Source organism: Radiomyces spectabilis, assembly GCF_025331425.1.
Source record: "Radiomyces spectabilis strain NRRL 2753 chromosome Unknown BYT42scaffold_9, whole genome shotgun sequence".
NCBI lineage: Eukaryota > Fungi > Mucoromycota > Mucoromycetes > Mucorales > Radiomycetaceae > Radiomyces > Radiomyces spectabilis.
The window spans coordinates 550,827-576,436 of NW_026251934.1; the positions used below are offsets into that span (position 1 = coordinate 550,827).

At 43.7% G+C, this 25,610-nt stretch overlaps 12 protein-coding genes across 12 annotated transcripts; 4 read left to right on the forward strand and 8 right to left on the reverse strand.

The window, feature by feature from the left end:
- Positions 1-181: 181 nt before the first annotated feature.
- BYT42DRAFT_400093 (uncharacterized protein) lies at positions 182-1,109 on the reverse strand. The gene is made up of 3 exons (XM_051563393.1): positions 834-1,109; positions 324-713; positions 182-255 (listed from the first exon to the last, which is right to left on the reverse strand). The coding sequence occupies exons 1-3, from the start codon at positions 964-966 to the stop codon at positions 242-244; spliced, it is 537 nt and encodes a 178-aa protein (XP_051421586.1). The 5' UTR covers positions 967-1,109; the 3' UTR covers positions 182-241.
- Positions 1,110-1,146: 37 nt separating this feature from the next.
- Positions 1,147-2,806, forward strand: BYT42DRAFT_400138 (SprT-like family-domain-containing protein). The gene is made up of 8 exons (XM_051563394.1): positions 1,147-1,514; positions 1,590-1,618; positions 1,714-1,816; positions 1,892-1,943; positions 2,018-2,096; positions 2,157-2,205; positions 2,282-2,337; positions 2,402-2,806. Exons 1-8 carry the CDS (start codon positions 1,254-1,256, stop codon positions 2,664-2,666), a joined length of 894 nt encoding a protein of 297 aa, XP_051421587.1. The 5' UTR covers positions 1,147-1,253; the 3' UTR covers positions 2,667-2,806.
- A 2-nt stretch (positions 2,807-2,808) lies between these two features.
- BYT42DRAFT_615499 (uncharacterized protein) lies at positions 2,809-3,561 on the forward strand (the record flags this gene model as incomplete). The annotated part of the gene is made up of 2 exons (XM_051571968.1): positions 2,809-3,114; positions 3,202-3,561. 2 exons carry the CDS (start codon positions 2,809-2,811, stop codon positions 3,559-3,561), a joined length of 666 nt encoding a protein of 221 aa, XP_051421588.1.
- BYT42DRAFT_599357 (peptidase M24, structural domain-containing protein) lies at positions 3,548-5,342 on the reverse strand. Its single transcript, XM_051570980.1, has 5 exons — positions 5,184-5,342; positions 5,038-5,126; positions 4,837-4,970; positions 4,240-4,767; positions 3,548-4,168 (listed from the first exon to the last, which is right to left on the reverse strand). The coding sequence occupies exons 1-5, from the start codon at positions 5,296-5,298 to the stop codon at positions 3,826-3,828; spliced, it is 1,209 nt and encodes a 402-aa protein (XP_051421589.1). The 5' UTR covers positions 5,299-5,342; the 3' UTR covers positions 3,548-3,825.
- An 812-nt stretch (positions 5,343-6,154) lies between these two features.
- Positions 6,155-7,867, forward strand: BYT42DRAFT_575965 (thioredoxin-like protein). Its single transcript, XM_051569004.1, has one exon. It carries the CDS (start codon positions 6,263-6,265, stop codon positions 7,754-7,756), a length of 1,494 nt encoding a protein of 497 aa, XP_051421590.1. The 5' UTR covers positions 6,155-6,262; the 3' UTR covers positions 7,757-7,867.
- Positions 7,868-7,919: 52 nt separating this feature from the next.
- Positions 7,920-9,625, reverse strand: BYT42DRAFT_400159 (uncharacterized protein). The gene is made up of 7 exons (XM_051563395.1): positions 9,515-9,625; positions 9,352-9,446; positions 8,745-9,285; positions 8,608-8,685; positions 8,403-8,537; positions 8,237-8,334; positions 7,920-8,162 (listed from the first exon to the last, which is right to left on the reverse strand). The coding sequence occupies exons 1-7, from the start codon at positions 9,548-9,550 to the stop codon at positions 8,084-8,086; spliced, it is 1,062 nt and encodes a 353-aa protein (XP_051421591.1). The 5' UTR covers positions 9,551-9,625; the 3' UTR covers positions 7,920-8,083.
- Position 9,626: 1 nt separating this feature from the next.
- Positions 9,627-11,787, reverse strand: BYT42DRAFT_400204 (acyl-CoA N-acyltransferase). The gene is made up of 8 exons (XM_051563396.1): positions 11,453-11,787; positions 11,322-11,380; positions 11,113-11,256; positions 10,842-11,054; positions 10,688-10,777; positions 10,451-10,597; positions 10,296-10,389; positions 9,627-10,220 (listed from the first exon to the last, which is right to left on the reverse strand). Exons 1-8 carry the CDS (start codon positions 11,568-11,570, stop codon positions 9,868-9,870), a joined length of 1,218 nt encoding a protein of 405 aa, XP_051421592.1. The 5' UTR covers positions 11,571-11,787; the 3' UTR covers positions 9,627-9,867.
- A 442-nt stretch (positions 11,788-12,229) lies between these two features.
- BYT42DRAFT_547388 (uncharacterized protein) lies at positions 12,230-14,283 on the reverse strand (the record flags this gene model as incomplete). The annotated part of the gene is made up of 4 exons (XM_051565945.1): positions 12,230-13,582; positions 13,657-13,887; positions 13,990-14,157; positions 14,230-14,283. 4 exons carry the CDS (start codon positions 14,281-14,283, stop codon positions 12,230-12,232), a joined length of 1,806 nt encoding a protein of 601 aa, XP_051421593.1.
- Positions 14,284-15,298: 1,015 nt separating this feature from the next.
- BYT42DRAFT_606270 (uncharacterized protein) lies at positions 15,299-16,504 on the reverse strand. Its single transcript, XM_051571143.1, has 4 exons — positions 16,158-16,504; positions 15,894-16,076; positions 15,569-15,796; positions 15,299-15,474 (listed from the first exon to the last, which is right to left on the reverse strand). Exons 1-3 carry the CDS (start codon positions 16,322-16,324, stop codon positions 15,715-15,717), a joined length of 432 nt encoding a protein of 143 aa, XP_051421594.1. The 5' UTR covers positions 16,325-16,504; the 3' UTR covers positions 15,299-15,474; positions 15,569-15,714.
- Positions 16,505-18,417: 1,913 nt separating this feature from the next.
- Positions 18,418-19,655, forward strand: BYT42DRAFT_594487 (ribonuclease T2-like protein; the record flags this gene model as incomplete). Its single annotated transcript, XM_051570774.1, has 6 exons — positions 18,418-18,511; positions 18,612-18,741; positions 18,878-19,054; positions 19,137-19,242; positions 19,317-19,363; positions 19,433-19,655. The coding sequence occupies 6 exons, from the start codon at positions 18,418-18,420 to the stop codon at positions 19,653-19,655; spliced, it is 777 nt and encodes a 258-aa protein (XP_051421595.1).
- A 1,713-nt stretch (positions 19,656-21,368) lies between these two features.
- Positions 21,369-24,417, reverse strand: BYT42DRAFT_547391 (uncharacterized protein; the record flags this gene model as incomplete). The annotated part of the gene is made up of 4 exons (XM_051565946.1): positions 21,369-22,838; positions 22,914-23,429; positions 23,544-23,717; positions 23,893-24,417. 4 exons carry the CDS (start codon positions 24,415-24,417, stop codon positions 21,369-21,371), a joined length of 2,685 nt encoding a protein of 894 aa, XP_051421596.1.
- Positions 24,418-24,517: 100 nt separating this feature from the next.
- On the reverse strand, positions 24,518-25,601 carry BYT42DRAFT_639450 (uncharacterized protein; the record flags this gene model as incomplete). Its single annotated transcript, XM_051572517.1, has 2 exons — positions 24,518-25,474; positions 25,541-25,601. 2 exons carry the CDS (start codon positions 25,599-25,601, stop codon positions 24,906-24,908), a joined length of 630 nt encoding a protein of 209 aa, XP_051421597.1. The 3' UTR covers positions 24,518-24,905.
- Between the last annotated feature and the right edge of the window lie 9 nt (positions 25,602-25,610).

The window sequence follows — 25,610 nt, forward strand, 5'->3', positions numbered from 1 at the left end:
GCAGGTTGGATGTCATGTTTATTTTCAGAGTCCGCACTGGATGCGTCCTCCACCGAATTGGCTAGACTTGTTCCTCGTGCACGGTTCACACTTGAGGGGTCCGGATAGGTATGATGAATAAATGCAGGTGAATGGGGCCGACGATCGTATCTGGAAGTGACCGTAGGCTTGGACAGATTCGCCGACGTAGGTGGTGGTGCTGGTGGCACAACTCGATCGATCGTCGTTGAACAAGTCGATTCTAAAAGAGATCCCGTTTTTGGACGATTTTAATCTTCGAATCAGATAAAAAAAAAATAAGAAAGGGGAAAATAGTTTACCATTTACTAAATACGGTGCCTCATTGGCCGTTTCCGCCGAGAGACTCGTGGTGGAAGCGATCGGCCGGAAACCCAAATTATTGATGGACCGATTCATCGTCGTTGCTGACGGATCGGTTGGCCCTTGAAGCATGGAAGGTGGTGACGGCCCTGTTTGTAATGAATCCCACACCATTGAGTGCACGGTGCTTTTGGAAGGACTGGCAATAGATCCAACAGGGGGAAGCATCGGCTTGGCATTGGTGCAAGGACCATCATTGAGAGGAGAATCAGCGCGTGAGAAACTTTTTTCAAACGGATTCGGTTCCTCCTCCAATTTGGTGGTTTTTGGCAGTTTGGCATACGTGGTTGGGAGTGGCTCCTCTCCTTCCCGATGGACCATGGGTTCTTGTGCTAATGAAAATTTCACAAGTGAATCAGTATTCAATCTTAATATTTTACGACGGAGGGGAAGGGTTTCAAAAGGTTTGTTTTATGCTGACAGGCAGCGGCTGCGCACGAGGTGTTACTTACATAACCCATTATTGGCTGCGCCTAGAACCGAATCAAGATTAGCGCCATTGAGATCATTATGCATTGGATGCATGGCCAAAGACGAAGGAGGAGGATCATACACTGCAGTTACAGTGGTAGGCGCGGCGATCATGGTAGAAATAAGAACTGGTAAGATGAGCAATGGAAGTCGATGGAAGCAATGTTGTCTCTTTATATGGTTCTGATTTTTTTTTCTTTATAGGAGTTGGGCTTGCGTCACCTGCGCACTTGCTCGCACACTTGCGCACATTTACTGATAGACAGCCCGAGATCAAAGACAATAACAGCCATCTTATTTGATCAAGTCAAACAGCCAACGAGCCAATAAAATGAGTTTTGCTGTGTCTCTTCCTTTTTTTTTCTATATTCTTGTTTGTTTCCTTTTCCTAATTTGCATAAATGGACCCTCCAATATCGGAAGATGAAGCGTATGCTCGTTTGCTGCAGCAAGAAGAAGACCAACTGTATAAGCAACAACAGACCCAAGCCGACGAACTCGATGCCGCTTTAGCTCAATTCCTTCAGGATGAGGAAAACGCAGCTTCGCCTGTCACCGAGACCTCCTCGAATCATCAAGTGTATGATCCCAATCCTGATCTGCACGAACTGTTTCTTGCGTTTAATCAGCTCTATTTCGATGGAAAACTGGATATGGTCGAGGTATGCGAGAATTGAATTGAAAGTGAATATCTTTATGCACGCGTCTCTCATTGGAATCTCAATGGAATGGCGTAGGTAAAATGGTCCCAACGCATGACCTTATGGTAAATAAGAAAAGAAAAAAAAAAGAGAAAGGGCCGTCCTTTTTTCTCTCTCCCTTGTGCGTTAGGATGGAACTTAATAACTGTTGGTTTTCCAGTGCGGGACTGTGCGAATATCGAAACGGAGGTTTGTGCACCATCAAAATGTCAGAACCACTGTTAAAATTTCGGTCACGCCAAGATATGGTGGATACGCTTTTGGTAAGCTCGTCTTTTTAATTTTTATTAAAACAATCACCGGCTTTTAATAAACGGTCTTCTCATCTCTTTTTGCAGCACGAAATGATTCATGCGTTACTATTTGTCACAAAGAACTTTGATGATCATGGTATCTGTTTCTGTCTCTTTCTCTTTCTTTCTTTGTGTTCTCCAGAATACTTCTAATACGAAAAAAAAAAAAAGAATCACATGGGCCAGAATTTCTTCGCGTGGCAGCTCGTATTAATGCGCAGGCAGGCACCAATATTACTGTTTATCACAAGTAAGAAAATCTGCAAGTGACTAGGGATTGGATTGTTTAAGTACTAATGATCATTGTCAGCTTTCATGATGAAGTGGATTATTATCGAACCCATGTTTGGCAATGCGATGTAAGCAAATTAATCGAGACAATTGACGGCTCTTTGTTTATGATTTTTTGTGTGTGATTGACAAGCTTTATGGTAGGGTGTTTGTCAAACAAAACCTCCTTATTTTGGGATAGTGAAACGATCCATGAATAGGTACGATCAAAAAGTTTCCCTTTAGCCAAAGTGAAAAATGTCTCATTTTCCTCCCCATTCAAAGACCGCCTCAGCCCGCCGATTCATGGTTTGCAGACCATCAACTTACGTGTGGAGGCCAGTTTCATAAAATCTCGGAACCCGAACGCAAGCGAAAGAAGGGATCGCGTCAAGATCCCAAGCAGAAAGACATTACCCAATTTTTAACTCGTCCCTCATCCTCCTCTTCCAGTAAAGAAGAAGCGCCGTCGCCTACCAAAAGGTCCAAAGTGGAAAAGTCAAAATGCGGACAAGGCAAGGACATAGATAAACATACCCAACTTGGGTAAAAAAAAACTCTATGCAGGATGGCTCGCTCGTTATATAATGCATATCCTGTCTCATCCCCATGATTCCCTCTTTTTTTTTCTTTTTTGTTTCCCCACGTCTCTTTTTCTTTTAGTGTTTTCTTCTCCTTGCTACCCCACAGCCATGACCTATCCATCTCGCACAAAGAAATCCTCTACCCCTCCGTCCTCAGAGACGGCGGTTCATCTGTTATCCGCTTACGAACAACATATTTTAAAGACTGTCAAGCGACGAGCTTGGTATCTCGATAAAGGCTGTCAATGTTGCTGTATCTCTGTAGGATTAGACGGGATCATTGGCTTGGTGCCTGTGGTGGGAGACGCTATTACCGCTCTGTTAGCCCTTCATCTCATTCGAGTCGCTGCTCGAGTGAGTCTACCTAATCACCTCATTCTGCGCATGGTACTGAATGTACTTGTTGATTTCATGGTCGGTTGGCCTTGACACTTGATATACACGTCTGACTTTTTGTTTGCGACTAACTCATCATGTTTCTTGTTATCATGCATTGTTTAGATAGGATGTGTTCCGATCCTGGGTGATATTTTAGACTTTGCCTTTAAATGCAATTGGCGCAACGCACAATTATTGGAGGATTACCTGATGACACGGCAACAGCACGAACCGCCTACATACAATACTGCGTACAGAATTCCCGGTCCTTGTCCAGAGCCGATCATCGCGAAACCCAAGCAAGTCAAAGACACTTGCCACATTTTACCATTTCAAGTCCCCACCTTGCCGTCAGAAAGTATCTCCTCAAACGCGCCACATACCTCCACCATCAACATGGATCCTCCTTCCTTCAAACCGACACACACACCTCGAAAAACCCATGTACGAGAGTACGGTACTTTCATTTCTTGGATAGATTGATATTTTCTTTTTGGGGGAAAACAAAAAAAGAGTCTAGATATGAGAGAGAGAGAGAGAGAGAGAAAAAAAAATACATGTAAATGAATAACGGTCTTTCTCCTATTTACAAATTCCATAAGAGTTGATGTTTTTGGTTTCTGTATCATGTTGGATGCATCAAAAGAAAAAAAAGAAGAGAAAAGAAATATGATCAGTATGTTGCGCATCAGAAAAAAAAATGGGGCTGTAGGTGATGAAGAGACGAGAAAAAAAAAAGAAAGCTTCTTAATCCATTTCCATGGCAACATCTTCTTCCTCCACATGACGTTGTCCAAATTCGACTGGAACTGCGGGGAAACCTTTGAAGGGTCTGATCAACTTCAAAGCCGGAGCGCTCAAGACATTCGCGGCTTGCGTAGGTTGGGGTATGCAATATTGTGAATGCACGTAGGGCAAAGGTTGTGGCAAAGTGGTACGCAGTTGACCTTCGGGCGTCACGAGAATGGTCGCCTTGAATTGGGCAACGACATCCGAGTTCAACGCAGAACGCATAACGGGGAACGGAGTAACAAGTTCATGTTGCACAACAGAAGTCAGACCGAGACGGGCATGGTTACCAGAGATGGCACTAATCCATCCAAAAACAAGTTAGTGATTTCTATTTTTTTCCCTACTCTTTTGTAGATATGAGGGACCTACCGAATGGAAAAGGGGAACACGGTATGCTTTTCATTGATCTGTGTGTAGGCGAGACGGGCCGATTTCATCTTCAAGTTGTAGGATCGGTTGACATCTCTTTGGAAGACAAAAGGTTTATATTCCGAAAATTTGACCTTGCCACTGCCGCTGGTGAGCACCACGTTAAGCTGATACACCTGGTTCGCTTCAATCTGGAAATCCATTTTTTCCAATTCTTCCACTGTCATTTCACTGCTCAATCGGTTCTCCACATCCTTGCCAGCACGCAAGACAAATCGCTTCATCATGGAAGAGTAACTACCTTCCACAGGTTCACATCGGTAATAAGCGGCAATTTCCGTGATCACACGCGAAATATCCGAACTCTTCACACCGGGACGAAGCATGCGCATGGCGGCTTCAAAAGCGTAATATGTAGCGCACACCACATCGGCAGCAGTACCACGCAATGGTTCCTGAGGATTCTGATTCACCACCGTCGTGTGAGCAGCCGTAGCAATGTAACCATCCACGTGAGCACCCAATTCACTATATCGGATTTCCATTAGCATGATCTCCTTAGGGTCTTGTCACGTCCATGCTTTTTGAATAACTCACATCTTGACCACATCACCCGCCTTTAAATTATAGTCGTTATCTTCCAAAGGAGAAACATATTGAACAAGGTTGTTGACCGAAACACAGGTAGGTGTGGCAACGCCTCTTTCCAACTTTTTGTGCATTCTCGATGTCTGAAAAAAGAGAAAACATGAGGATCAAAAAACCAATGCAGTGGTCATGCGCGTATCTGACACCTACATAAGCTTCAATCAAGTCGTCGCCATATTGACAAAGATCGCAGACAGAAACGCCGGGAGAGACTTTGCTGAGTACCTCGGGAAGAACAACTGAAGAAAAGGAATTAGATCAAGAAACTCGGGGTCACACTGCAGATGATGCGTTACCATTGACGATATCGGCAGCGAGGGTGTACTTTTCCACGACATTGGGGCTTGAAAGATCGTTATCAGCCGCGAATTTGGAGGGCGGATAGTTGACGGTCAATTCCATGCCAGACATGATCAAGGTAACTAGATGATTTTAATAGGAGGCAGCAGTGGATGGATGAAACTTTTTTTTTTTTATCTTGCCATTTCCCACCCGACAAGACCCAAGCCACCAATTTTTGTGCCTGCTTTATCCATTCCACCCAAAAACTCTATTTTTCTTATTTCCGCCTTCCTTTGATTGGACAACGATCTAATTCAATGCCTCTGAGTCTCTGAGTTGCACTGTGATATATGAACCCCAATATGGGCCTATTCCGTGCTATTGTGTATGAAGTTCGGGCATATTGGTCAATACAAGAATCGATGATCATGTATTCTCGTTGATTTGTACTCATATTGAGGGCGCATGATGAACGATTACGCATGCGATCTCTTGCAATAAGGTTGCATAAAACCATGAGCGTAATCGATTTAGACAGGGAAAAGGGCACAAATTCAATGACATGGTCTCTCCTACTTGTTCGCCCAACTTGAGGCGTGTCATTGCCTGAATACTGATTCGCACATCTGCAAACTTCCTGATGGGTGAGTTTCCCCGCTTCCAATGTTCTCACTGACTGAGCCATTTCAACCGTCATCTTTGTTTTCTCAACCGCCGCCGAACTGAATATGTCGAACTTTCTGATGACAACGATATTAGTCAGTTGACATACAACCAGTTTGACTCGGCTGAAAACTGGTTTTCCATGCCAACATGTTTGTAGCATATGGTTCGTTCGGTTTTTTCATGAGGCGGTGCTTGCTGTTGGTCCAATTCAGAAAATGAAACCCAGCCTTTGAAAGGGCATGGTTTGAAAATGCGGTGGAGGAAATGATAGGTTGGTGTGGTTGAGCTCGTAATTAAGTACCATCGCAGCTGCCAATCAAAAGAGGCCACCTTTTTTTTGGTGGACTTTCTTTTTTTCGTCTTCGCAATTAATAATGCGGCAAGTGCGCCTGATATTCAACTCGTTACTGTTCTTTTTCTTTTTTCCATGGTTCAGAAAACGTTTATTTGGTCCGCTATTGTTGCCACACTTGGTTTGGCTGCCAATGTGATGGCAGAAGAAAGTGATGTGTTGACCCTCACTCAAAAGAACTTTGCTACCGAAGTTCTTGATAAGGACTTGATGCTTGTCGAGTTCTTTGCTCCCTGGTGTGGCCACTGCCGTGCCTTGGCCCCCGAGTACGAGAAAGCGGCTACCGAACTCAAGGCCAAGGACATTCCTATCGCCAAGGTCGACTGTACCGAGAACCAGGATCTCTGCCAAGAATACGAAGTCCAAGGTTACCCTACGCTCAAGGTCTTCCGTAAAGGCGAGACCGCCGACTATCAGGGACCAAGAAAAGCCGATGGCATTGTGAACTACATGGTCAAGCAGTCGCTGCCTGCCCTTTCCGAAGTGGCTTCGGCCGAAAACTTGGCTGCATTCAAGCAGTCGGACCGTGTAGTTGTTGTGGGTTACGCAAACGATGCTGCTTCCAAAGCGGCTCTTGAGAAGATCGCTTCCAGCCTTCGGGAGGAATATGTGTTTGGTATCGTGTCGGATGAAGCGTTGGCCAAATCGGAGAACGTCGAAAAGTTCCCATCGCTGGTGCTCTACAAACAGTTTGACGAAGGCCGTAACGACCGTGTGGGTGCTTTCGATGATCAGGAAGCCATTGAACAGTTTATCAAGGCCAACGCCATGCCTTTGCTCGACGATGTCAGCCCACAAAACTTCAAGTCGTACGTCGATGCGGGCTTACCACTCGCCTTTATCTTTACAGAATCCAAGGAAGACTCCCAGAAATTAACCGAAGTCTTCCTGCCATTTGCTCAACAGTACAAGGGCAAAATCAGCTTTGTCCGTATCGATGCCAACGATTTTGGTCCTCACGCCAGAAATGTCGGTTTGAAGGAAGGTCACTGGCCCGCTTTTGCCATTCAGCATCTGGATGATGCCTCTAAATTCCCCTTGGACCAGTCCACCGAATTGACCTCGGAAAACGTCAAGGATTTCCTTGAAAAGTATATCAGTGGTGACATGGAACCGGCCATCAGTTCCCAAGACATTCCCGCCACCAACGACGGACCGGTCAAGGTCGTGGTGGCCAAGCAGTTCAATGAAATTGTCCTTGACAAGTCCAAGGATGTGTTCTTGGAAGTGTATGCTCCGTGGTGCGGTCACTGCAAGAACTTGGCGCCCACGTGGGACCAGTTGGGTCAAATGGCTAAGGAACAAACCGGTGGAGCGCTGGTCATTGGTAAAATGGATGGTACCGAGAACGATATTCCCAAGGAAGGCGGATTCACCGTGGCCGGATTCCCGACTCTGAAATTCTTCAAGGCAGAAACCAACGAGATGATTGATTATCACGGTGATCGATCGCTGGATGATCTGATCCAATTTATCAATCTTCACAGCTCCCAACCCATCAGCCTGTCATCCACTGCCGACCAAGACGCCACCAAGGATGATGCCGACCTCGATCACGATGAACTCTAGACTTAGTTTTAGAAGAAAAAAAGTAATGCCCTGTATTCTATTTTAGAAACCTATCCTATCTTTCTATATCATACGAGTAAAAACCGCTCCGAAAATTGAATTGTCATGACCAATCTGTTAATGAAACCATGATATTGATACCTGATACCTTGACCTATCCTAAATCCAGGGTGGTTCAGCAGCCGACCAGATCCATTTTGTATAAGCATTGATTGTTGCGATACAGTATAAGCGATATAGAATGAATCCAAGAGTGTACGCTTAAGATCGTGTAGAATTGTTCGTAAGACCATTGAAACTGTGTTTGAGAAAAAAGGCTTATTTTATTCAATTTGCATTTCTCAAAGCTTCTTGTTCAGCCTCCAAGGCAGCTTTGGCATTCTTCCTTCTTTGGCGTTCTTCATACCTATTATCATGACCGAATTTTGGCTGATTGGTTAACAAGATCCAATCCACTCTTTTCTTTTTCCCATCACTTACACTAGTCGATTTTGAATGATACGATCAATGATTCCTCTGGTAGTGATGGTCGCATTGGGATTCTCAACCTCCCGATAAATGCCACGCTGTTTTGGGATCTGTTGATGAAAAAGCATGACTGTTAGTTATCCGTGTTGCAGAAGAATGTTTGGATCAAAAAACTTGCCAGATATGGATCGTTTCCGTCGATGTCCGGTCCCGATGGATGATTTCCGTGAATCACCAGGTCCACTTTATGCTCACCCAACAGAATCTCATCACCCACACTGTATGGAGCGCCAATGATCACTTCATCTACGTACTGAAATGATTCATGGGGTTAGATTGTTTGTTTTTCTTCATATCACTCTTCCTTTTTTCCTTTTACTTACGCGACAAGCTAATACGCTGAGAGCGCGTTCCAGGAGATTCATCAGCGGGTAGTTGGCGCCTTTGATTGCATTCACGGTCTAGGAAACAAGGTCAAGTTAAAAGAACAGCGAGGAGTAGTAGTGAATTATGAGCATACCTGATCATCATGAATGCCAACAATCATATAATCGCCCAGTGCTTTGGCCCGCTTAAGGAACTCGACGTGACCGACGTGGAACAGATCAAATGTGCCGTCCACATAAATGATGCGATCCGTGGGTTTGGGACTGTGACCTTCCGAAAATTGAACAATTCGCTTTGAAGCCGGCAAAAAGTGGTATACGGCGGTGCGTTGGGCGACGGGGCCGCTTGCGGAAAACATGTCCAAGTTTTGTGAATTGATTGCAAGAATAGACGAAGTATTGGGCGTCAATGGTCGCTTATGATGGTCCTTGGTCATGAGCAACATGCGTCCCACCAGTTCGGTAGTTGACACTCCCTTTGTACGTTTACATTCTCGGTATAAACCAGCATCCTTGACGGCTTGATAACAATCCGTGCCGTCCGCCATGGTGGTGATGTCATCGCCGTGAACACAAAAGTCAATGTTGTACTTTTGCAAAATCTCCACTGTTGTGTTATAAGGAGCATTAGGCACCACTTCATCGACCCACTTGCAAGCAGCCACCGCATCATATCTGGTCAGGATATCGGTCAGTCACGAATTCCAAACAAACAAAGTTGATTCGCAACGATGGGCTTACCGTTCCTGTTCACGCATGACCGTGGGACCCTTGTTCTTTTCAATCTCGGCATCCGAATGCACGCCTACCACAAGATAATCACCCATAGCCTTGGCCTTTGTGTTTTGGTGTTTTTACACAATTGTCAGTATTCAATTGAAAAAACACGAAATCTTGGTTTTACCTGTCGCAATGCGTTGGCATGGCCGTAGTGCATCATGTCGAAACATCCATCGACCCATACTCTGGTGAAGCCATTGTCAGGACAACAGAGTATATACGTACAGATCCGTGAAAAACGTACCTGACAGGTGCTCTTTCTGGCTTTGTATCGGTCATTAGGAGAAACCCAGAAGAGAACAAGTGAACCGTCGGCTCAAAAAGTTGTATTTTATTTGCTCATTCATCATTCTGAAACATTTCACGCCACTTTAACACTTAATGCTTGATTCTTTGTTTATTTTCTGTCACTTTCTAGTATAACGACATAGGATGATCTGGTTTATTTTATACATGAATTGATTTTGAAAGTGGGGTTTATTGCAGTTGAAGAAGGGCGGGATTCAATCGTCTTCCCAGCTTGATGTTGAATTTCGTCATGGCTTGATTCATCATTTGGTGAGTGATACAGATTTCGAGGGGGATCTCGGAGTCTCCCGATGGGGGTTTCCAATAATCCAGCAAATCCAGTCTTTTCAAGGTACTAATCACATCTTCTTCGTGAATACCCGTCTGCCAACACAGTTCCTCGATGGTGACGTTGCTTTTCAATGGATGAAGCGCGGATAATAAGGTGGATGCCCAGAACGACTGGTACCCCAGTAAACCAAGATTGGAGAGTGGTTTCTCAGGTGACCCTATAACCCCCTCTCTTCTCGACAACTCGTAACCTAGACAATCAGTGTTGGTATCCATCACATCATCGCAACGCTTTCAGATGAAAAATAACCTGTACTCCCACTTACTTAATTCGATGAGCAGGCGTCCGTAGCCCTTTCGTTGATGGGTGGGAAGCGTCATGATACATGCTAGATTGTAATTGTCATAGGAAATCTTTTCCTGAAAGAGACGTATGGATGAGTAAAATTTTGGTGGATCACACCAAAAGGGCTTTTCGTACCTTTGAAAAGTAACCCGCCATAATATCGGTTCGAAGGCGACCACTGGTTTCTGTCAGCACATAAAACTTGAAGCCTTCCACATCATAGTACAGCGTCTTGTGATCCAGAAATAGCTTGGTAAACAGACATAAATTCTGGCAATAGAGCTAAATGAACAGAGTTGGCGTGTGAGTCCCATGGATTACCCAGTGAAGGGGAGATGATGGGGGTCCATTTTACGAATTTTTGTTGGTTACCTTGTCGTCGCGTCCATCCACTTCATAGACCTTGATTTTATTCTCTTTATAGATAACCTTGCCGGGTGGTCGCCTCCGCTGGCATTGCATCTAAAAAAAAGCATTTAGGAAAAATGAAAGACTCTTGGACAATGGTGGAATTTTTCTTTTTTACCCTGTGTGCCAAATACTGTTTTTCCAGATTGGTGTATTGTAGACATCGTTCACAAATGTAGAGTCGGTCAATCAAGGCACCAAATTCACTGGGATACGGAGCATAATACCACGCCCCGATTTCGGCGCGACCGTAGATAACTCTGTCAACGTTGCGTGGTCGTTCAATGGATGTATCGGTGAGAGGTGGGCTCAAAGGTCGACGTCGCGTTGGCTGCTTCCCATTTGATTAGATACTAGTTCCGTCCGCACGATTTAGCTAGGTTATTTACCTCGGGTTCATTCTCAGTGCTTGATCGTTTACGTTTCACGGATTGGTTTTTGTCGTCGACGTCTTTGGAGACTCGTTTGTTGGTTGTTTGGTTACTTGGTTTTCTTCCTCGTGTTTTTGGGACAATGTCTTTTTCTGAATTCTCCTGCTCCAGCACTAAATGAGTTTAGGACAAGCAACTTTTTTCATTTTATTTTTTGGTTACGGTGCCTGGCGCGCCAACTCAAAATCACCTTGCGCAACGTCTGATTTCTCAGATTCTTCTTTGGCTAAATGGAAGAGTTTCCATTAACGGCATGGAGCGATTGCAAAGTCATGTTCATTTTGGTCAGAAACCGAACCTTTTATTTTGCGTTTTCCGCGATTCGGTTTACGTGTACGTACAGGTTGCTCGACGTGTATGACGGAAATGGCTTCACGCGCCGTAGACGCCGCCTGTCGAGCTTTTCTTTCTCTCATTCCAAAGGTATTTCTTTTTATATATATATATATATATACTGTCAGTTAACAGAAGTCCAATAAAAAGAACCCGACAAACAAGAAGAAAACGTTGAATATAAAGTAGTCAAAGAAGAGAAATAAAAAAGGAAAAAGGGACAGGCCTTTCACACAAAGAAAATGGATGTAATCTTGTGCTGGCTTTTTTTTTTCTTGTTATTTTGGCCATGGTTGTTGGATCCACCCTTTTTTTTATTTTTCTAAAAATGTCGTAATATCCCGATATTTAATGTCGCTCATGAGGCTCCGAAAAAGGATCGGTCCAATGACAAAAACCATGCACGGCGCGAACAGGGTCGATAATGGTTTATTCAGGCGGGCCTTTTTCAATTATCTTTTTGATCCATATTCGCACACAACACTAATAGCTAAAGCAAAAGGTAGCCCAGATTTTGAAATGATGCACATCTTGATGGATATAGACCGGTTTACGAGTATGGGTGTCTGCTTTTTGATTATAGGGTTCAAGAACGACGTGATGAATTTTTTTAGAAAGAGATTTAATTCCACGCTCATGGTTTATTATGGAACAAAGGGTGTAAAGAGATTTTGGTTGGGGAGGACGGTTTAAATACGGAAAGTGGGAAGGGGGAATTCGTTTTTTTTTCATACAAAATTGTTTAATCGCTCTTCTTCTTCTGAAGACCGTTCTTTTCGTATTCCATCAATTCCATGCCAATGGCTTCCACCACCTTGGCCAAATCCAGCTTGGCCTGGTCTTCAGAGTCGCCACGTAATTCAGAGTAGTACTTGATCTTGGGTTCGGTACCGCTGGTACGGATCGTGAATACGGTGTTGTTTTCCAATCGGAACGTGATCATCTCGGACGAAGCAGACACAGGCATCGACGGCTTGTTACCGGGAATGCTCGAATCGTAACCGATTGTCAAATCACGCACAGACGTCACCTTGTAGCCACCAATGGTTTCGGGATACGCAAGCTTGTATTCGTATGCACCGGCGGTTTCCTTGGCAGGTTCATCACCAAATCGGATGCGCTGGAAGATCTTCTTGATTAATTCCTTGTCGTTGCAGATAAAGTACGAGTTGTCAGACACAAAATAGCCGTATTTCTTGTACAAGGTTTCCAAGTATTCGTAGACGGTCAAACCACGCTTGTATAACTGAGTGGCCCATTCCGAGAAAAAGGCCAGAGCGCTCACACCGTCCTTGTCCTTGACGATATCACCCACCGTGAAACCAATGGCTTCTTCGAATGAGAACACCACTTCGTAACCTTCCTTTTCAAGGTTCATGGCCGTGTTACCAATCCACTTGAAACCGGTCAAGGATTCTTCGAAACGGTAACCTTCGACTTCACCCATGCGGGCCAAGAATTTCGACGACACCGTACTGGCGACCATGGCCAACTTGTCTTTGGGCTTACCAGCAGCCACCGCCTTCTCCAAGCACGCCGCACCAAGCACTGAACCAATTTGATTGCCGCTCAACAGACGCCATTCACCTGAGGGAAGCTTTTCAGCAATAGCAAGACGGTCAGCATCGGGATCGTTGGCCAAAATGATGTTTGCATTATGCTTTTCGGCGGTTTCAATGGCCAAGCTCAAAGCACCCTTGCCTTCTTCGGGATTGGGGAAAGCCACAGTAGGGAAATCGGGATCAGGGTGAAGCTGCTTGTCCACGGTGATGAAAGGAGGCAGACCAAAGCATTCGTAAGCACGCTTGGCGAAAGGATAACCTACACCGTGCATGGCCGTGTACACAAACTTGACAGGCGTCTTTTCATTGTCTTCGCGGAACTTGCACAACGCACTGACTTCCTCGAAATACGAGTCAATGACACCTTCATCGGTAGGATCCGAGCACAGATCGCTCTTGTTGACCAATTCGTAGTCCCAGGTCCAGGGTTCAAGATTTTCAAGGATCGTGGCGGCAATACCTTCATCGTGAGGAGGAATAATTTGACAAGCGTTTTCCCAGTACACCTTGTAACCGTTGTCATCTTTGGGGTTCTAAATCACAAAAATTAACTAGGTCAGTCACTTTGATCGGTTTTTTTCTCTGTTTCTCTTTGCAGTCAACTTACATGTGAAGCGGTGATCATGACACCACCGGCAGCCTTGAGCTTCTTGATAGTATAGGGAACAAGAGGGGTATGGACCAAATCCTTAAAGTACCAGACCTTGAAACCACGTTGAATAAAAGCAGCGCCGGTCAAGCGAGCAAAGCTTTCAGAGTGATGACGATGATCGTGGCCAATGACAACACCACGCGACTTGGCATCAGTCACAGTTGCTTCAATGTATTTGGCAAGACCCTTTTTTTAATGAAAATAAAACCAAACTCTGGGTCAACATTCCCTTCTTTGTCAACATATTTTACTCCCGCCATTTTATCCTTGTTTTTTTGCACAACGTACCTGAGAAGCCTGGGTGACGGTCAAGTCGTTCATTCGGGAGAAGCCGGCTTCCATTCTAGCACGAAGACCAGCAGTACCGAATTCAATACGGTTGACGAGACGCTTCTTGAGTTCCTCAACATTGTTGGCTTTTTGAAGTTCAAGAATCTCATTGCGGGTTTCTTCGTTCTGTCCAAAGAAAAGACAGAGGATTAAGGTTAGAGAATAGCAGTAACAGAAAAAGAGAGTCGCTTAACGTACCTTGTCAAGACGAAGCCATTCTTGAACAAGAGTCTCAAGTGATTCAGAGGACATTAGGGTGATGAATGGAAAAACAGGTAAAAAGGTAGAAAATAATAAAAAAAAAGATGAACTTTTTTTTCTTGTCTAATAACCAAAATTTCCCAGCTGCATGCTTTTAAGTATATTTTCCAGCGGGGTTCGGTCACACCACTTTTTACCACAGCGAAATTTTCCATCGAAGCTGTGAAACCGGTCATGCTCACTGGAACAGGAGATCCTGGACAACGCTTCACCCAGGAAACGATACACTGATTCTCGAATATTTCCCAACTTGTCATTGGTTGCCATTGCTACATTGTCCTTTTCTGTCGGGCCGTCTTTATTCTCGATCCTTCTCTCCACATACTGTGTTATCGTCAGTTCCTTGAGTTTTTCATGATTTTACTGCCATATTTTCGTGAGATACTGCGCCTTTCCGGGAATCATGCGGGAATTCCGACATCTACCCTGTTAACCCGCGGAAACCACTGGGTCAAAAAACTCAGACGCCTTTACCAATAAAATCGAATCTATGTAAAACCTATTCACTGACACTCGACGATGTCAACTGAAATAAAAAGGCCACTGGCGAATAAGAGGGACATTCTGTCGACAAAAATGGACGATTCAAAACAACAAACACATATTTGGGCAAATCTCATGCGGTTTTTTTTATTTCAGCCGAGGAAATAGCCTATGGGACTGCGTTATAATGGGAATCAGCGGCTCGATCATTGTAGCGCTACTTCTGCTGTCTATCAATTTTGTAGACGAGTATTTTCCCGCCTATTCCCTCAATACCTGATATTTTTTCCCTTTCCATCACGTCATGCCCACCTGAGTCCCCTTGATTGTGATACATGTCCCATCTGTCCAGTACGCTTGGCCTTTTTATGGATCCTTTTTTGATTTTTTCTTTTCTTTGTCCATTTCATCAATAAAAGAAAGGCTGTTTTTTCAATATTTCTGTTGGCTATCCTCGTGTTTTTGAGATTTTTGAAAGTTTTTCCATTTCACTTGTCCTTGGTATAAACCACATTCTTAATGATTTGCTTCATGGTCCGTTGCTTAAAAGTGTTGTTTAAGTGGGTTGTGTTAATGATGTTTTTGAGTAAGTCCTGGGTTGTCTTTTGGTTTTGACGGTATATTGAGGTTGAAACGCCTGTTTTATTTACGAGTGGGAAACACACACTAAACTGTTTATACGAATTTGGGAACGAAAGGCTAGAATGAGCCATAAAATTTCAAATGTAAAAATTGTGGCTTTCATCATGTAATGATTATCACACACGTAATACGTATCTCAGAGATTTCTTACCGAAAATTGCCTGGATTCTTTTATTCTTTGTTAATCGATGATAAACATGCATAAAGAAAGAAGAGCTCCTTTCGCTACCAGAATCCAGTACCAAAGGTTGTCCGTCTCATCCGCAAAAAGATAGTTTATCATATTGAAAAATCCAGTTATATTACGCAGTTCAGGAAATCCGTTGAATCCCTTTTTCCTGTGCCGGACTGGCCGCACGCGATGATACTGCAGTTGAATCTGGATGGATGGATGGATGGATGGGATGGACGGTGGAGTTAGCTTATCGGAGAATATACGAAGCGGAAAATGACAACTGATTGTCCGATTTCATTACCCGTTCATGGTTTGTTCGATCATTGATTCAGCGACTTCGCAAAAGATCGATTCTTGGGAAGAGTTTTGCCTAAATACTTTATCAAAGGCAAGTGTTTCCTTGACACAGGGGATATAAACGTTGGTAGCCGGATGCTCCATACTAGGACAAAGCGCGCGCAGTAACGCATGATCGGAGGCATTACTATATCAAGACACAATGAGAAACGCGAATGCATCACCCCAGGGGTGCATCAGGACATGTCGCCCAGGGCAAATGACTTACCGATAACGAAGAAAGACTTGAATATTTTGAGCCATATGGACCACTGTTTCGGGTACAGGCACTTTTAAACTCGCCCAGCGAGACAGAGCGGCATTGCGGAAAGCGTTGTAGACGCGAGAACCAAAGTATTCGTTGTTAGATGTTGAAGCTTTCTTATCGAGCAGCATGGTTGAGAGTAGAGAGCAGTAAAAAGATAAAGAGGGCTGTCAAGTCGGTGCAATTGCTATGTCAATAAACACAGTGACTTTGATTTTTTTCATGGAGAATACTGATGTCATTGCACTGCCCTTTTCTGGAACAAGCATCCAGGGGCCAAGGGATGTTGTCTATTGAATGGAAAATTACAGAGAAATAAAACAGTGGTCGATTTGCATGCCCAACTCTCTTTTTTTATGCTTGATCCATGATTCCCAAATAAGCTCTGATCGCTTCTCCGCTGCAAGTTGCACAAACTGTTTGTTTTTAGCGCCCAAAAAAATAAAATGGAAAAAAGCAATCATGCATCATGGAACCTGAGTAACATCAAACAACGAATTCATACAGAAATCTGATGGACAAAACAACACCCATTGTCTACAATCCTCCTGAAACTAAAATGCAGAAAAATAATAATGAGAGGCCACATAGGACCAGCGGATCAATTTTGAGCTGAATATGGCGTGGCGGGTGTCAACTAATTAAGGTTCACTATCCCCATTTTTACGCCATCTCGTTTCATAACACATGTACAACTGGCCACCATAAACTGGTAGAGATCACACAACAAGTGAAGAAAATGGGACACTATTTTATATACCCATTTAATAGAAACAAGGACATCCTGCTGTTAGCCGATTTGAAAGGCAAAGCTCCGCAGCTGAGATCGCATGGATGTAGCACCATTATTTTACGTCAGTTTTGTCCCGTTCCTTGTTTACCTTCATGGTTTTGTTTTTGAAAAGAAAAAAAAAAGAGTTTACTTTGTTACTTTACAAATAAGCGACCTTTTTTCTATCAAAATTTTAACAATATGCCACTTGTACAATCAATGACTTTAAAGAAGCTGATCAAGGTGCTGCGGGAAGTTGACGTAGAGCACCAGTTCAAATGCTGGCGAAAAAAAAAAAAAAAGGTTTCCAGGGACCCACGTGCACAATGATTCGATCTCATCAGCCAAAAAAGTGTAATGAATAAGGTACGAGTGGCACGGTATACAATTTACAAATGTGGAGCAAGGAACATCTTTCTTTTCAGTCGTAGACAAATCGTCTAATGTTTATGATCCGTTATAAAAGGTTGGACTGTCAACCCGTGGCGAGTGCTATAAAACGTGAACCATTTGGCAGAAGGTTCGGTAGTCAACCTCATCTGCTGCTCTAGGACATATACCTTGCAATCAGGGATTGCAATTATCATGAGTAATTTGGTTTCTGTGACCACATGCTAATTCGAATTTTATCTTATTTGGAGTAACAGTACAAGTGCAATTACGCATATTGTGCCTGCGAAAAAATGGGTCAACGAAACAAATTATAAGCAGTCCGATGCAAATAAAGTGAACAAACGGGTAATAATAGCCATTTTAGTATCGTCTGAAAATACCAAAACAATGGGGTGTGTGGTAACCATGCGATTCAAAAATATAGGATCCGGAGATCGTGGGTATCGCATGCTATGTAGGTAGTGTTTTTATTATTTTGCATAAAGTTCAGTGCTGTATGCTATGTAAAGTTTCTGTTAGGCGTTTGAAGAAATTAAAAATTCCCATGATGGCAATACAAATGTACAACACGTGGACATTGATCCGCATATCAATGGTTGGGAAGCAGATAAAGTAGGATAGATTGACGAATCTCTTTTTGGATATGCATCACTGTTTGATTTTGTCGATAAGATGTTGCTATCGGCTTTTTTTTTTATCATGCGCAACGGGTTTCCGATGATTGGCCTTTTCGTTGATTGCCCCGACAAATATTAGACTGCTCGAAAAAAGCAGCATGATAACAGTGGGTAACATGACCGAAACTTTTACGTCGGAAATTGGGAAGACGAGCGGAGTAAAAGCAGAACCAATGTGGCACCGCTTGAAGAAAACATTGGCCAGCCAGACGGTGCGATTTCCACTCGACTATACTACTTCGGGAGGCAATAAGTGGCCATGGTCACGATTCAGATAACCAGGTGGTATAAAAAGACTCACGAGACGAGAAATTTTCGAGGCTTTTATATCAACTCTCTCTTTTTAAATTTTGAAACCTAGCAATCAAAGACTCATCTTGACATGCGGTCATTTTTGTCCTTACTCTTTCTCGGTTTAGGGTGTCAAGCTCTGACCCTCCAGCGAGCCGTTAAAGAGGCTCCCCTTTCCTGTAACCGTTAGTATCCTCTCCAAAATAATCGCCAAGAACGTATCATCGGATAATTTGATTGCATATACTCATTTCGGTTTCATTTCGGTTTCCTCTCCAATCACAGCCTCCGTTTTATCATGTCATGTTACAGGCGCCGTCGATGCCTGTTGCTCACCCACCTACGGTCAAGTCGTGTTTACACTTCAGTGGGTGCCAGGTTACGGTCCTGCAAACGAATTCACCATTCACGGTAAGTCATGGCCACAGTCATTCATTACATGCAATTTCGTGATGCTGGCCATGGAGACTCATACCTGTTTTTTTTTGGCACGCGGTAGGTTTGTGGCCGAATACTTGGTAAGCATAGGGCTGCCATTTCAGTATGTCTAGTTGCAAGGAGAATGACTCACTGATTTCAACCAACAGCGCTGGTGGTCGCGCGCCTTCCAATGGCTGTGATGCCAAGCGGGCTTCCAATACAGTGGCCACCATTGTCCGAGACCGCGATCCTGAACTGTACCGACTGATGCAAGCCTACTGGCCGAGTTATAAGGACGACAATAACTGGTAAGCTTTCGCACCAACAAGGTTTCTTTTTTTACGTTTGAAAAAAGCCAAAGTTTCTTTATTTGTTTTTATGGTTTTCTAGGTTTTGGTCACATGAATGGACGAAACATGGTACCTGCGTCAGTACCTTGCGACCCGTTTGTTACGGCAACTATACCCAATACGATGATGTGCTGGAATACTTTCACGTAAGAACCGCAAACTTTACATGATTTGCGGGATTGGGCCATATTCAACAAAATTGGATTTTTTGTATTTGTAGCAAGCAATGGATCTCCATCATGATTACGATATTTATGGTGCACTCAAGTAAGTGAAACGCAAAAATGGATGGATCCACGAAAACTTTCGCCCATCTGACACTTTTTTTTTCTTCAGCCTTGCCGGCGTTATTCCAGGAAATACATACAATTACAAGACATTTTTGGACGCCATTCAAAAGACATATGGCGGTAAAGTCAAATTAGATTGTGATCGTAATGGTCAGCTCCAGGAAATCGGCCTTTACTTCCATGTGGCGGGCCGTGATCGTTACCAAATCACCGACGCGGATCATACAGGCACTTGCAAAGGCGCCGTCTATTACCCCAAGAAATACTAGAGGATTATTGTATTAGCCGTTTTTTCTTATTATCATTATTTAAGATGAGTAAATCACACGATCTACACTAAAGCTATCAGAACCTGCTAATTTTTTTGAGGCCTTTCTTCTATATCTTTTAACCACGCGTTGGTGTCCATCTTGCAACGGCAATGATCATCAGCGCTCTACAATTCGTCGTTGCCTAAATTTCTCTCCACAAAACTCTTCCCACGAATAATAGGCGACACAGTCACTTGTGCCAGTTGTGGTCAAATAGGGCATCGTTGTCGTTCAAATAAATGCGGGTAAAGCTCTTTTTGAAGAAGGTTGATGATACGACGATCTGGTATTTTGCAGCATCATTCAATTTGGTTTTTTTTTTGTCACTTTACTGTATTTTCTTTCATTCGCTCCAATTTTCAATGATTGAATAATACATGAGCAGATACGTTTCGATCTATGAGTTCATGCATCGGTGGGTGACTATTGTTTTATCCATGGAAAATCCACATATATTTTGTCTTCGTTTTTTTCTTTTTTCTTTGGTTTCTCCTCTTTTTTCTGTTTACCTAAACAACTCTCACTATCATTGCATCCCCGCGCATCCATCATCCATCATCCAGACTATGTTTTATCTCGCGTGTATCTGTAACCGGTCAAGTCGATTATTATCAAAAAGGTACCCTCTTGTGTGATGTGACTATTCTTTTTTCGACAAGAAAAAACTCACGTTCTTTTTTCTCTATCCTTTCTTTAGCTTTTGGTTTTCTCTCCGGTTTTCTTTTCGCCCTGGCAAAGCCATCCATCCCTCCAAATCTTTCTACTTTGTTCGCGCACCAAATGTGGCCAATCCGGTTTCTGTCGTCAAAGGGTACCGTCGGTGGTGTGACTCTCCTTCTTCATCAGAAAGTGCTTACGCGTCCTTCTCAGGTTCCTCTTATTTGGATTGCCACCCGTGGTATATTGTCTTTGATATTTCTTCCCGACCATTTTATTTTGTAGTTTGTAGTATTTCGATAGACTTTCTTGCAGTCTTTTCCTCCTTTTTTTTTCCCACAGGATTTTTAGGGGGTTTTTACAGACGCACCTATTGTTTTACTTTTTTTTTACATTTGTATCGCTTCTTTTTTTTCGGTCGGGAAGCTCTGGATATCTGTTGCCTCACATAACAAAGGCAAAATATCTTGACGACATTTGAATCAATCAAAGAGCTTACTAACTCATTTTTTTTAATACCCAAAATTCCCACACATCATTCTAGATCTATCATAACCTTGGGCGGGACGGGACTGAGGGGGTCAATAAGTGCTGCTGCACACATGTTTGATCATGACTGTACGGTATGCCAGAGTATTGACATTAATATACCAAAGTTCCATCAAGAGTCTCGCATTATGCCGCATTGCGTTAGGCTTTTTGTCTGACGAATATCACTCAATGTAAGAGTGTGACATCCCAGTAGCAGGTGGCATCCATTGCACAGCGGGTGTACGGCTTGTTACGGTAAACAATCAAAAAGTCAAACAATTGTCGAATGTATTTACAACGGAAAAATAAGAGCAAATAAATAGGCTAGTCAAAACATACAATAAGAAAATAGGCACTCTTTTTTTTTCAGATAGTGAAATGGGTAAAACATTCCAAGAAAGAATAAGATAAACGAGGGGACGAATGGAGCCGGAAGTAAAGACGATACTGGTCAGTGGTACCAGCCTTTTGACGTGGTTTTTTTTAAAGATGGACAAAAAGACTGACGGTGTGACATCCAGGTCGTCGACTTTCAAAGGCCATTTGCACGTCGTCGTCCGAGTTGACCGTAATGAAATCGCCGTCTTCATCTTGATACTTGAGCCGCAATACATCGGACGATTTCAGATTACCAATTAGCTTGATCTTTTTCTCCACTTTTTCCATCAGTTCCGCAAACTTGACATTGGCGGGGGCCATGACCACGTAGATGCCGGCCTCGTACACAAGTTTGATTTTCAAATTGCCAGGCGACAAAGGCGTCAGCGGGGTAATAGAGTCTGTCGGCGATGGGCCCGACAAACCCACTGCGCTGTCTGCACAGTTGTCGTTATTGGAACCGTGTGGCGAGCGTGTGCCTGTAGACGGTAACTGCGGCATGGATTCCAAGGACGTGGTTGGAAGAAAAGCTTTGTTGTGGATATTTGGACTGCTTTGAGATCGTAGGCGAGTGCTCTGATTAGCCGATCGTTGGGAATGGTGTTGTGGTGTGTATGGGCTGTACACTCCAGGATGAGGAGAAGCGGCCGAATGCGAATGACTCCGGTTAATGGGAATGGAGGTAAAAGGATAGCCTACGTCTTCTTTTGTATTTCCAGGACTCAACGTCGACAGCTGCGCTGACAGTTGCGTCAAGGGATCCATGGTACGCGTAGAAGGCATCCCACCAGTGGGCGATGAAGGGCCGGACGTGGGTGGAGAAACAGGGTATTCACCGCGATGGGGCGAAGGCAAAGGTTTCGAGCTACTGGTGCGTGGTAATGGCGTAATTGAAGGGGAAGTCGGGAGAGGATGATGACGGGTTATGGGTAATGACAATTTGAAAGAAGAAACATCAGAACTATTCATACGCAACAACTTGGGGCGGGTGGTTAAACTGTTGAACAGTTGCGCCGAAATGGAGTTGCTACGGGAACGTGAGGGTGAAGTTTCATCTTCAGAATCGTCATAGTACTCGTCGTCATTGTCGTCGTCGTCGTAATCAATAAAGAATGAAGTCGTTGATTGCGAGGCAGTGTGAGCGACATTGGACGAAGAGGACGGCATGGAAACATGCGAATTTAGGACATTGGACTTGGTCGCTTTGATCTTTGTAAACGCGGATAACCAAAGCTTCAGCTGTTCCTCGTGACGAAACTTGAGATGAAACTGTTCCACGTCGCGATTCTTCCACTCAACAAGTAAGGTGCAGTTGCCATTGGCCGATTTGTCGTCAACACGAATAATACGGTTGGTATAAATCAGCCCCTTGGGTTGCAGGCTATTTCGTCGCTTCTTCTTGATGGAAATAGGTTTCGTTTTGCCCAATCGAGATTTGTTGCTGTCCGTGTATTCTTTGCAAATCAGCAATGCTTTTTCAAAGAAATAAACGTGCATTTCTCGTTCCACATCACGAGTAACCATGATTAATTTTTCGTCGAGTAACAGATCGCCGCATGCTTCAATGGAATGACCCTAAAAATATAAAAAGGCGAGAATCATCGGTAAGTTTTTTGGAACAACAGGGAAGCGAGTTCTCATACGACGTACCTTCCAATCGTCGATGCGTTTCTTCAAATCTTGGACGATTTTGATATTGGCCTGTTTACGATGGGTCTCGTTGACGGTGTCGACGACCCGTTTGATACTCTCGAGCCCTTGCACGGTTTCTTTGTAATGGGGCCACTCTTCTTTCATGTTTTTGAGAAGTACAGTAAGGAATAGCGGGTATTTGCAGAGACGTTGAATGGGTTTGATAAGCATGGACGGCAACTCATAAGTGGGATCCAAAAGATCAGCCAACTTTTGTAATGTGGCCTCTTCCTGTGTGACGATATCGTTGGCGGCGGCAAAGTTGGCGCAGTAAGCTTCGTATACCGAGAAAGCTTCTTCCATTTGGATGAACAATGCACCCAGTTGCTGTTCCTGAGGCGGTTTTTCCACAATATCTTCCATTTGAATCAAAAACCATCGCTGGAAATCGACTAATGCATTGAGATTGCCAAACATATAATGAATTGTGCCAGGAGATAGCAGTTTCTGTTGTTGCAGTTCACGCATGTAGTTCTATGTAGGCAAGGGAATAACAAGGATATATTAGCGCAACTCCTTTCCTTTTTTTTCCTTTTTCGATCGGCTGTAAAGGATGAAGATTTTTGCTACGGCAGCCATGGCAATTACCTGGATGATCTCTAAATCCTGCACAAATTTGCGTTCTGTGGTCAACATTTCCAAAACAATTTTATCGCGTTCATCTTTGGGTGGTACAGGATCGCATGGATGGTCGGTGGTTGGAACACTAATCAGGCCTCGTTCCTCCATCATCTGTAAGATCTTGCTGACGGTATTGACAATCTGTACAATGAAAGATTAAAAAAAAAAGGTACGGGAGTCAGGAGAACAATGAAACGAGGAGAATTATATTACATGAACTTGCGCATCCCCTTAACTGTCAAGAGGGAGATGAAGGGATGCGTTTTGTGATAACTTTTTTTGGGAAGAGGAGGAGAGGGGGGATGATTCTGCTTACTTTGATGAATCCATTGGTATCGCCTTGATACAGATCGGATACGGTGAAAACGTCTTCTTCTGGAAAATGGAGATGGGTGCGACAAGCGACAATGAAATGATAGACACTCGCTTTGCAGGTATTCACGTGGGTAAGATTAGGATTATCATCGCATTTGAGTGGATGGTCAGGCATTAAAGCATTGTAGAGTGTACATAGAGGTGTGCCTTGACGACATATATTCCACAGTTTGGTAAGCGGATCGGACGAACAGCACGGTGGAGTGGGCGTATCATAGAGTGGGCTGGAGGGTTGGGATAATTCGGCAGAGGCCGATTCGAGAATGGGGCCCATGCCTTTGACGAGAGCCAGTTTATCTAGTACGGAACGACAGGTATAGTAGAGCGAAGCGCCCTGAACAGTAGTTGTAGGTCGTTGATTACTGGTGGAAGCCGAAGGCAAAGGGATATCGACGGTGGGGGTCATTGGCCGTATGTTTAAAGTGCCTAGTGAAGGCGTTCTCTGCTTCAAAGTCATAGCAGCCATGGAAGGGTAAAAGTTAACAAAGGAATGGTGTATTATCGAGAAAAAAATATAAAAAAGTGATATAAAGAAAAGGAATAAAGAGAAAGCAAAAAAATAAGCAAAAGAAGAACACGTAACGAAAAAGAAAAAAGAAAAAAGAGGAAATACGGTCCCGCTATAGCGTGTTTAATTTGGTAGAGGGAAAGGGTTCTGTTTTCCTTGATGGAAAAAAAATCGGTCGACCCTCGAATGGTGTTTTTTCTATTTTCCGCTCTCCTTGGTGATGGCCACTCTACCCTGAACACTTTAATTGAGAAACATGGCCATCTGAAGGCCACGGATCTCCCATTGGGAATATACACATTCATTCTCAGCTTCAATTCCCGCCTCGGCCTTACCGACCACGTGAGGTTTTCCAAACGTAAATTTTTTCTCCAGTTCTTGTGCTCCTCATTTGGTAATCATTTTTCTTGGTCACGATAGTTTTTGCATACAAAACAAAGTTTTTTCTATTTCGCTTGAATCACGCTTTTTGAAACGTAACGGATGACATTGACCGGTGTCCAGCAGTAAAGAAACCAGTTGCTGACCATGAACCGCAAGGGTCCGCGCATCACATCATCCCGTAGCAGGAATAACTCATCTTCTATTTCGATAACATGGTACTGCCTTCGCATCCATCTCATATAGATCAGTGATACAAGGAAACTCGTTCCAACCACATACCCGCGTATCACATGATGCTTGGATATACCTTCGTATCGGTTGAGAAGCTTCATCCCATATTTGAGAGCCCGTTGACCGGGGCCGACCAGACTGGTCAATGCAAGGAGGAGGAAACAAGTGCATTGATTCTTCCAATAGAAAAACCGGTAATAGCGTTGTTGTACTCGTTTCAGTGCGAGACAGTGACGGTCAATATGAATAACGGGAATCTTCATTTCCATGGCGCGTTGTAAATGCTGTGGATTGGATATGCCAATAGCGAGAATGGGTGTGTGCGGTCGCTGGTGCATGCGTCGCTGAATCCGTTTCTCATGCCATCGAGTTTGAATAAGACTGTGTAGTCGAAGAATATCTGAGTAGGTTGAGCTTATTTTTCTAGTTTTGACTCTTCTTTTTTGACCTTGTCATTCCTCCTTACCTTTGGCTTCCAGGGACGAAAAGCTGGAAGATGCAATGAAAGATGACGGAATGTCGAGCATGATAGCACT

What these genes read in the sequence shown, in the direction of transcription:
- BYT42DRAFT_400204 (XM_051563396.1), bottom strand. Translation starts at nt 11,570, where the DNA reads ATGAGAGAAAGAAAAGCTCGACAGGCGGCGTCTACGGCGCGTGAAGCC. An exon ending in GCACTGAGAATGAACCCGAG is followed by an intron (nt 11,055 to 11,112) that starts GTAAATAACCTA and finishes AATGGGAAGCAG; the next exon opens with CCAACGCGACGTCGACCTTT. An exon ending in AACAGTATTTGGCACACAGG is followed by an intron (nt 10,778 to 10,841) that starts GTAAAAAAGAAA and finishes GCTTTTTTTTAG; the next exon opens with ATGCAATGCCAGCGGAGGCG.
- BYT42DRAFT_575965 (XM_051569004.1), top strand. Translation starts at nt 6,263, where the DNA reads ATGGTTCAGAAAACGTTTATTTGGTCCGCTATTGTTGCCACACTTGGT.
- BYT42DRAFT_400138 (XM_051563394.1), top strand. Translation starts at nt 1,254, where the DNA reads ATGGACCCTCCAATATCGGAAGATGAAGCGTATGCTCGTTTGCTGCAG. An exon ending in GAAAACTGGATATGGTCGAG is followed by an intron (nt 1,515 to 1,589) that starts GTATGCGAGAAT and finishes GGAATGGCGTAG; the next exon opens with GTAAAATGGTCCCAACGCAT. An exon ending in GTGAAACGATCCATGAATAG is followed by an intron (nt 2,338 to 2,401) that starts GTACGATCAAAA and finishes CCCCATTCAAAG; the next exon opens with ACCGCCTCAGCCCGCCGATT.
- BYT42DRAFT_400159 (XM_051563395.1), bottom strand. Translation starts at nt 9,550, where the DNA reads ATGATGCACTACGGCCATGCCAACGCATTGCGACAG. An exon ending in TTGGCATTCATGATGATCAG is followed by an intron (nt 8,686 to 8,744) that starts GTATGCTCATAA and finishes CTTGTTTCCTAG; the next exon opens with ACCGTGAATGCAATCAAAGG. An exon ending in ACGGAAACGATCCATATCTG is followed by an intron (nt 8,335 to 8,402) that starts GCAAGTTTTTTG and finishes TTTCATCAACAG; the next exon opens with ATCCCAAAACAGCGTGGCAT.
- BYT42DRAFT_606270 (XM_051571143.1), bottom strand. Translation starts at nt 16,324, where the DNA reads ATGCTGCTCGATAAGAAAGCTTCAACATCTAACAACGAATACTTTGGT. An exon ending in CAAGTCTTTCTTCGTTATCG is followed by an intron (nt 16,077 to 16,157) that starts GTAAGTCATTTG and finishes GTCTTGATATAG; the next exon opens with TAATGCCTCCGATCATGCGT. An exon ending in ATCGAACAAACCATGAACGG is followed by an intron (nt 15,797 to 15,893) that starts GTAATGAAATCG and finishes CCATCCATCCAG; the next exon opens with ATTCAACTGCAGTATCATCG.
- BYT42DRAFT_599357 (XM_051570980.1), bottom strand. Translation starts at nt 5,298, where the DNA reads ATGTCTGGCATGGAATTGACCGTCAACTATCCGCCCTCCAAATTCGCG. An exon ending in CGCTGCCGATATCGTCAATG is followed by an intron (nt 5,127 to 5,183) that starts GTAACGCATCAT and finishes CCTTTTCTTCAG; the next exon opens with TTGTTCTTCCCGAGGTACTC. An exon ending in ACGACTTGATTGAAGCTTAT is followed by an intron (nt 4,971 to 5,037) that starts GTAGGTGTCAGA and finishes CTCTTTTTTCAG; the next exon opens with ACATCGAGAATGCACAAAAA.
- BYT42DRAFT_400093 (XM_051563393.1), bottom strand. Translation starts at nt 966, where the DNA reads ATGATCGCCGCGCCTACCACTGTAACTGCAGTGTATGATCCTCCTCCT. An exon ending in CGCAGCCAATAATGGGTTAT is followed by an intron (nt 714 to 833) that starts GTAAGTAACACC and finishes AATTTTCATTAG; the next exon opens with CACAAGAACCCATGGTCCAT.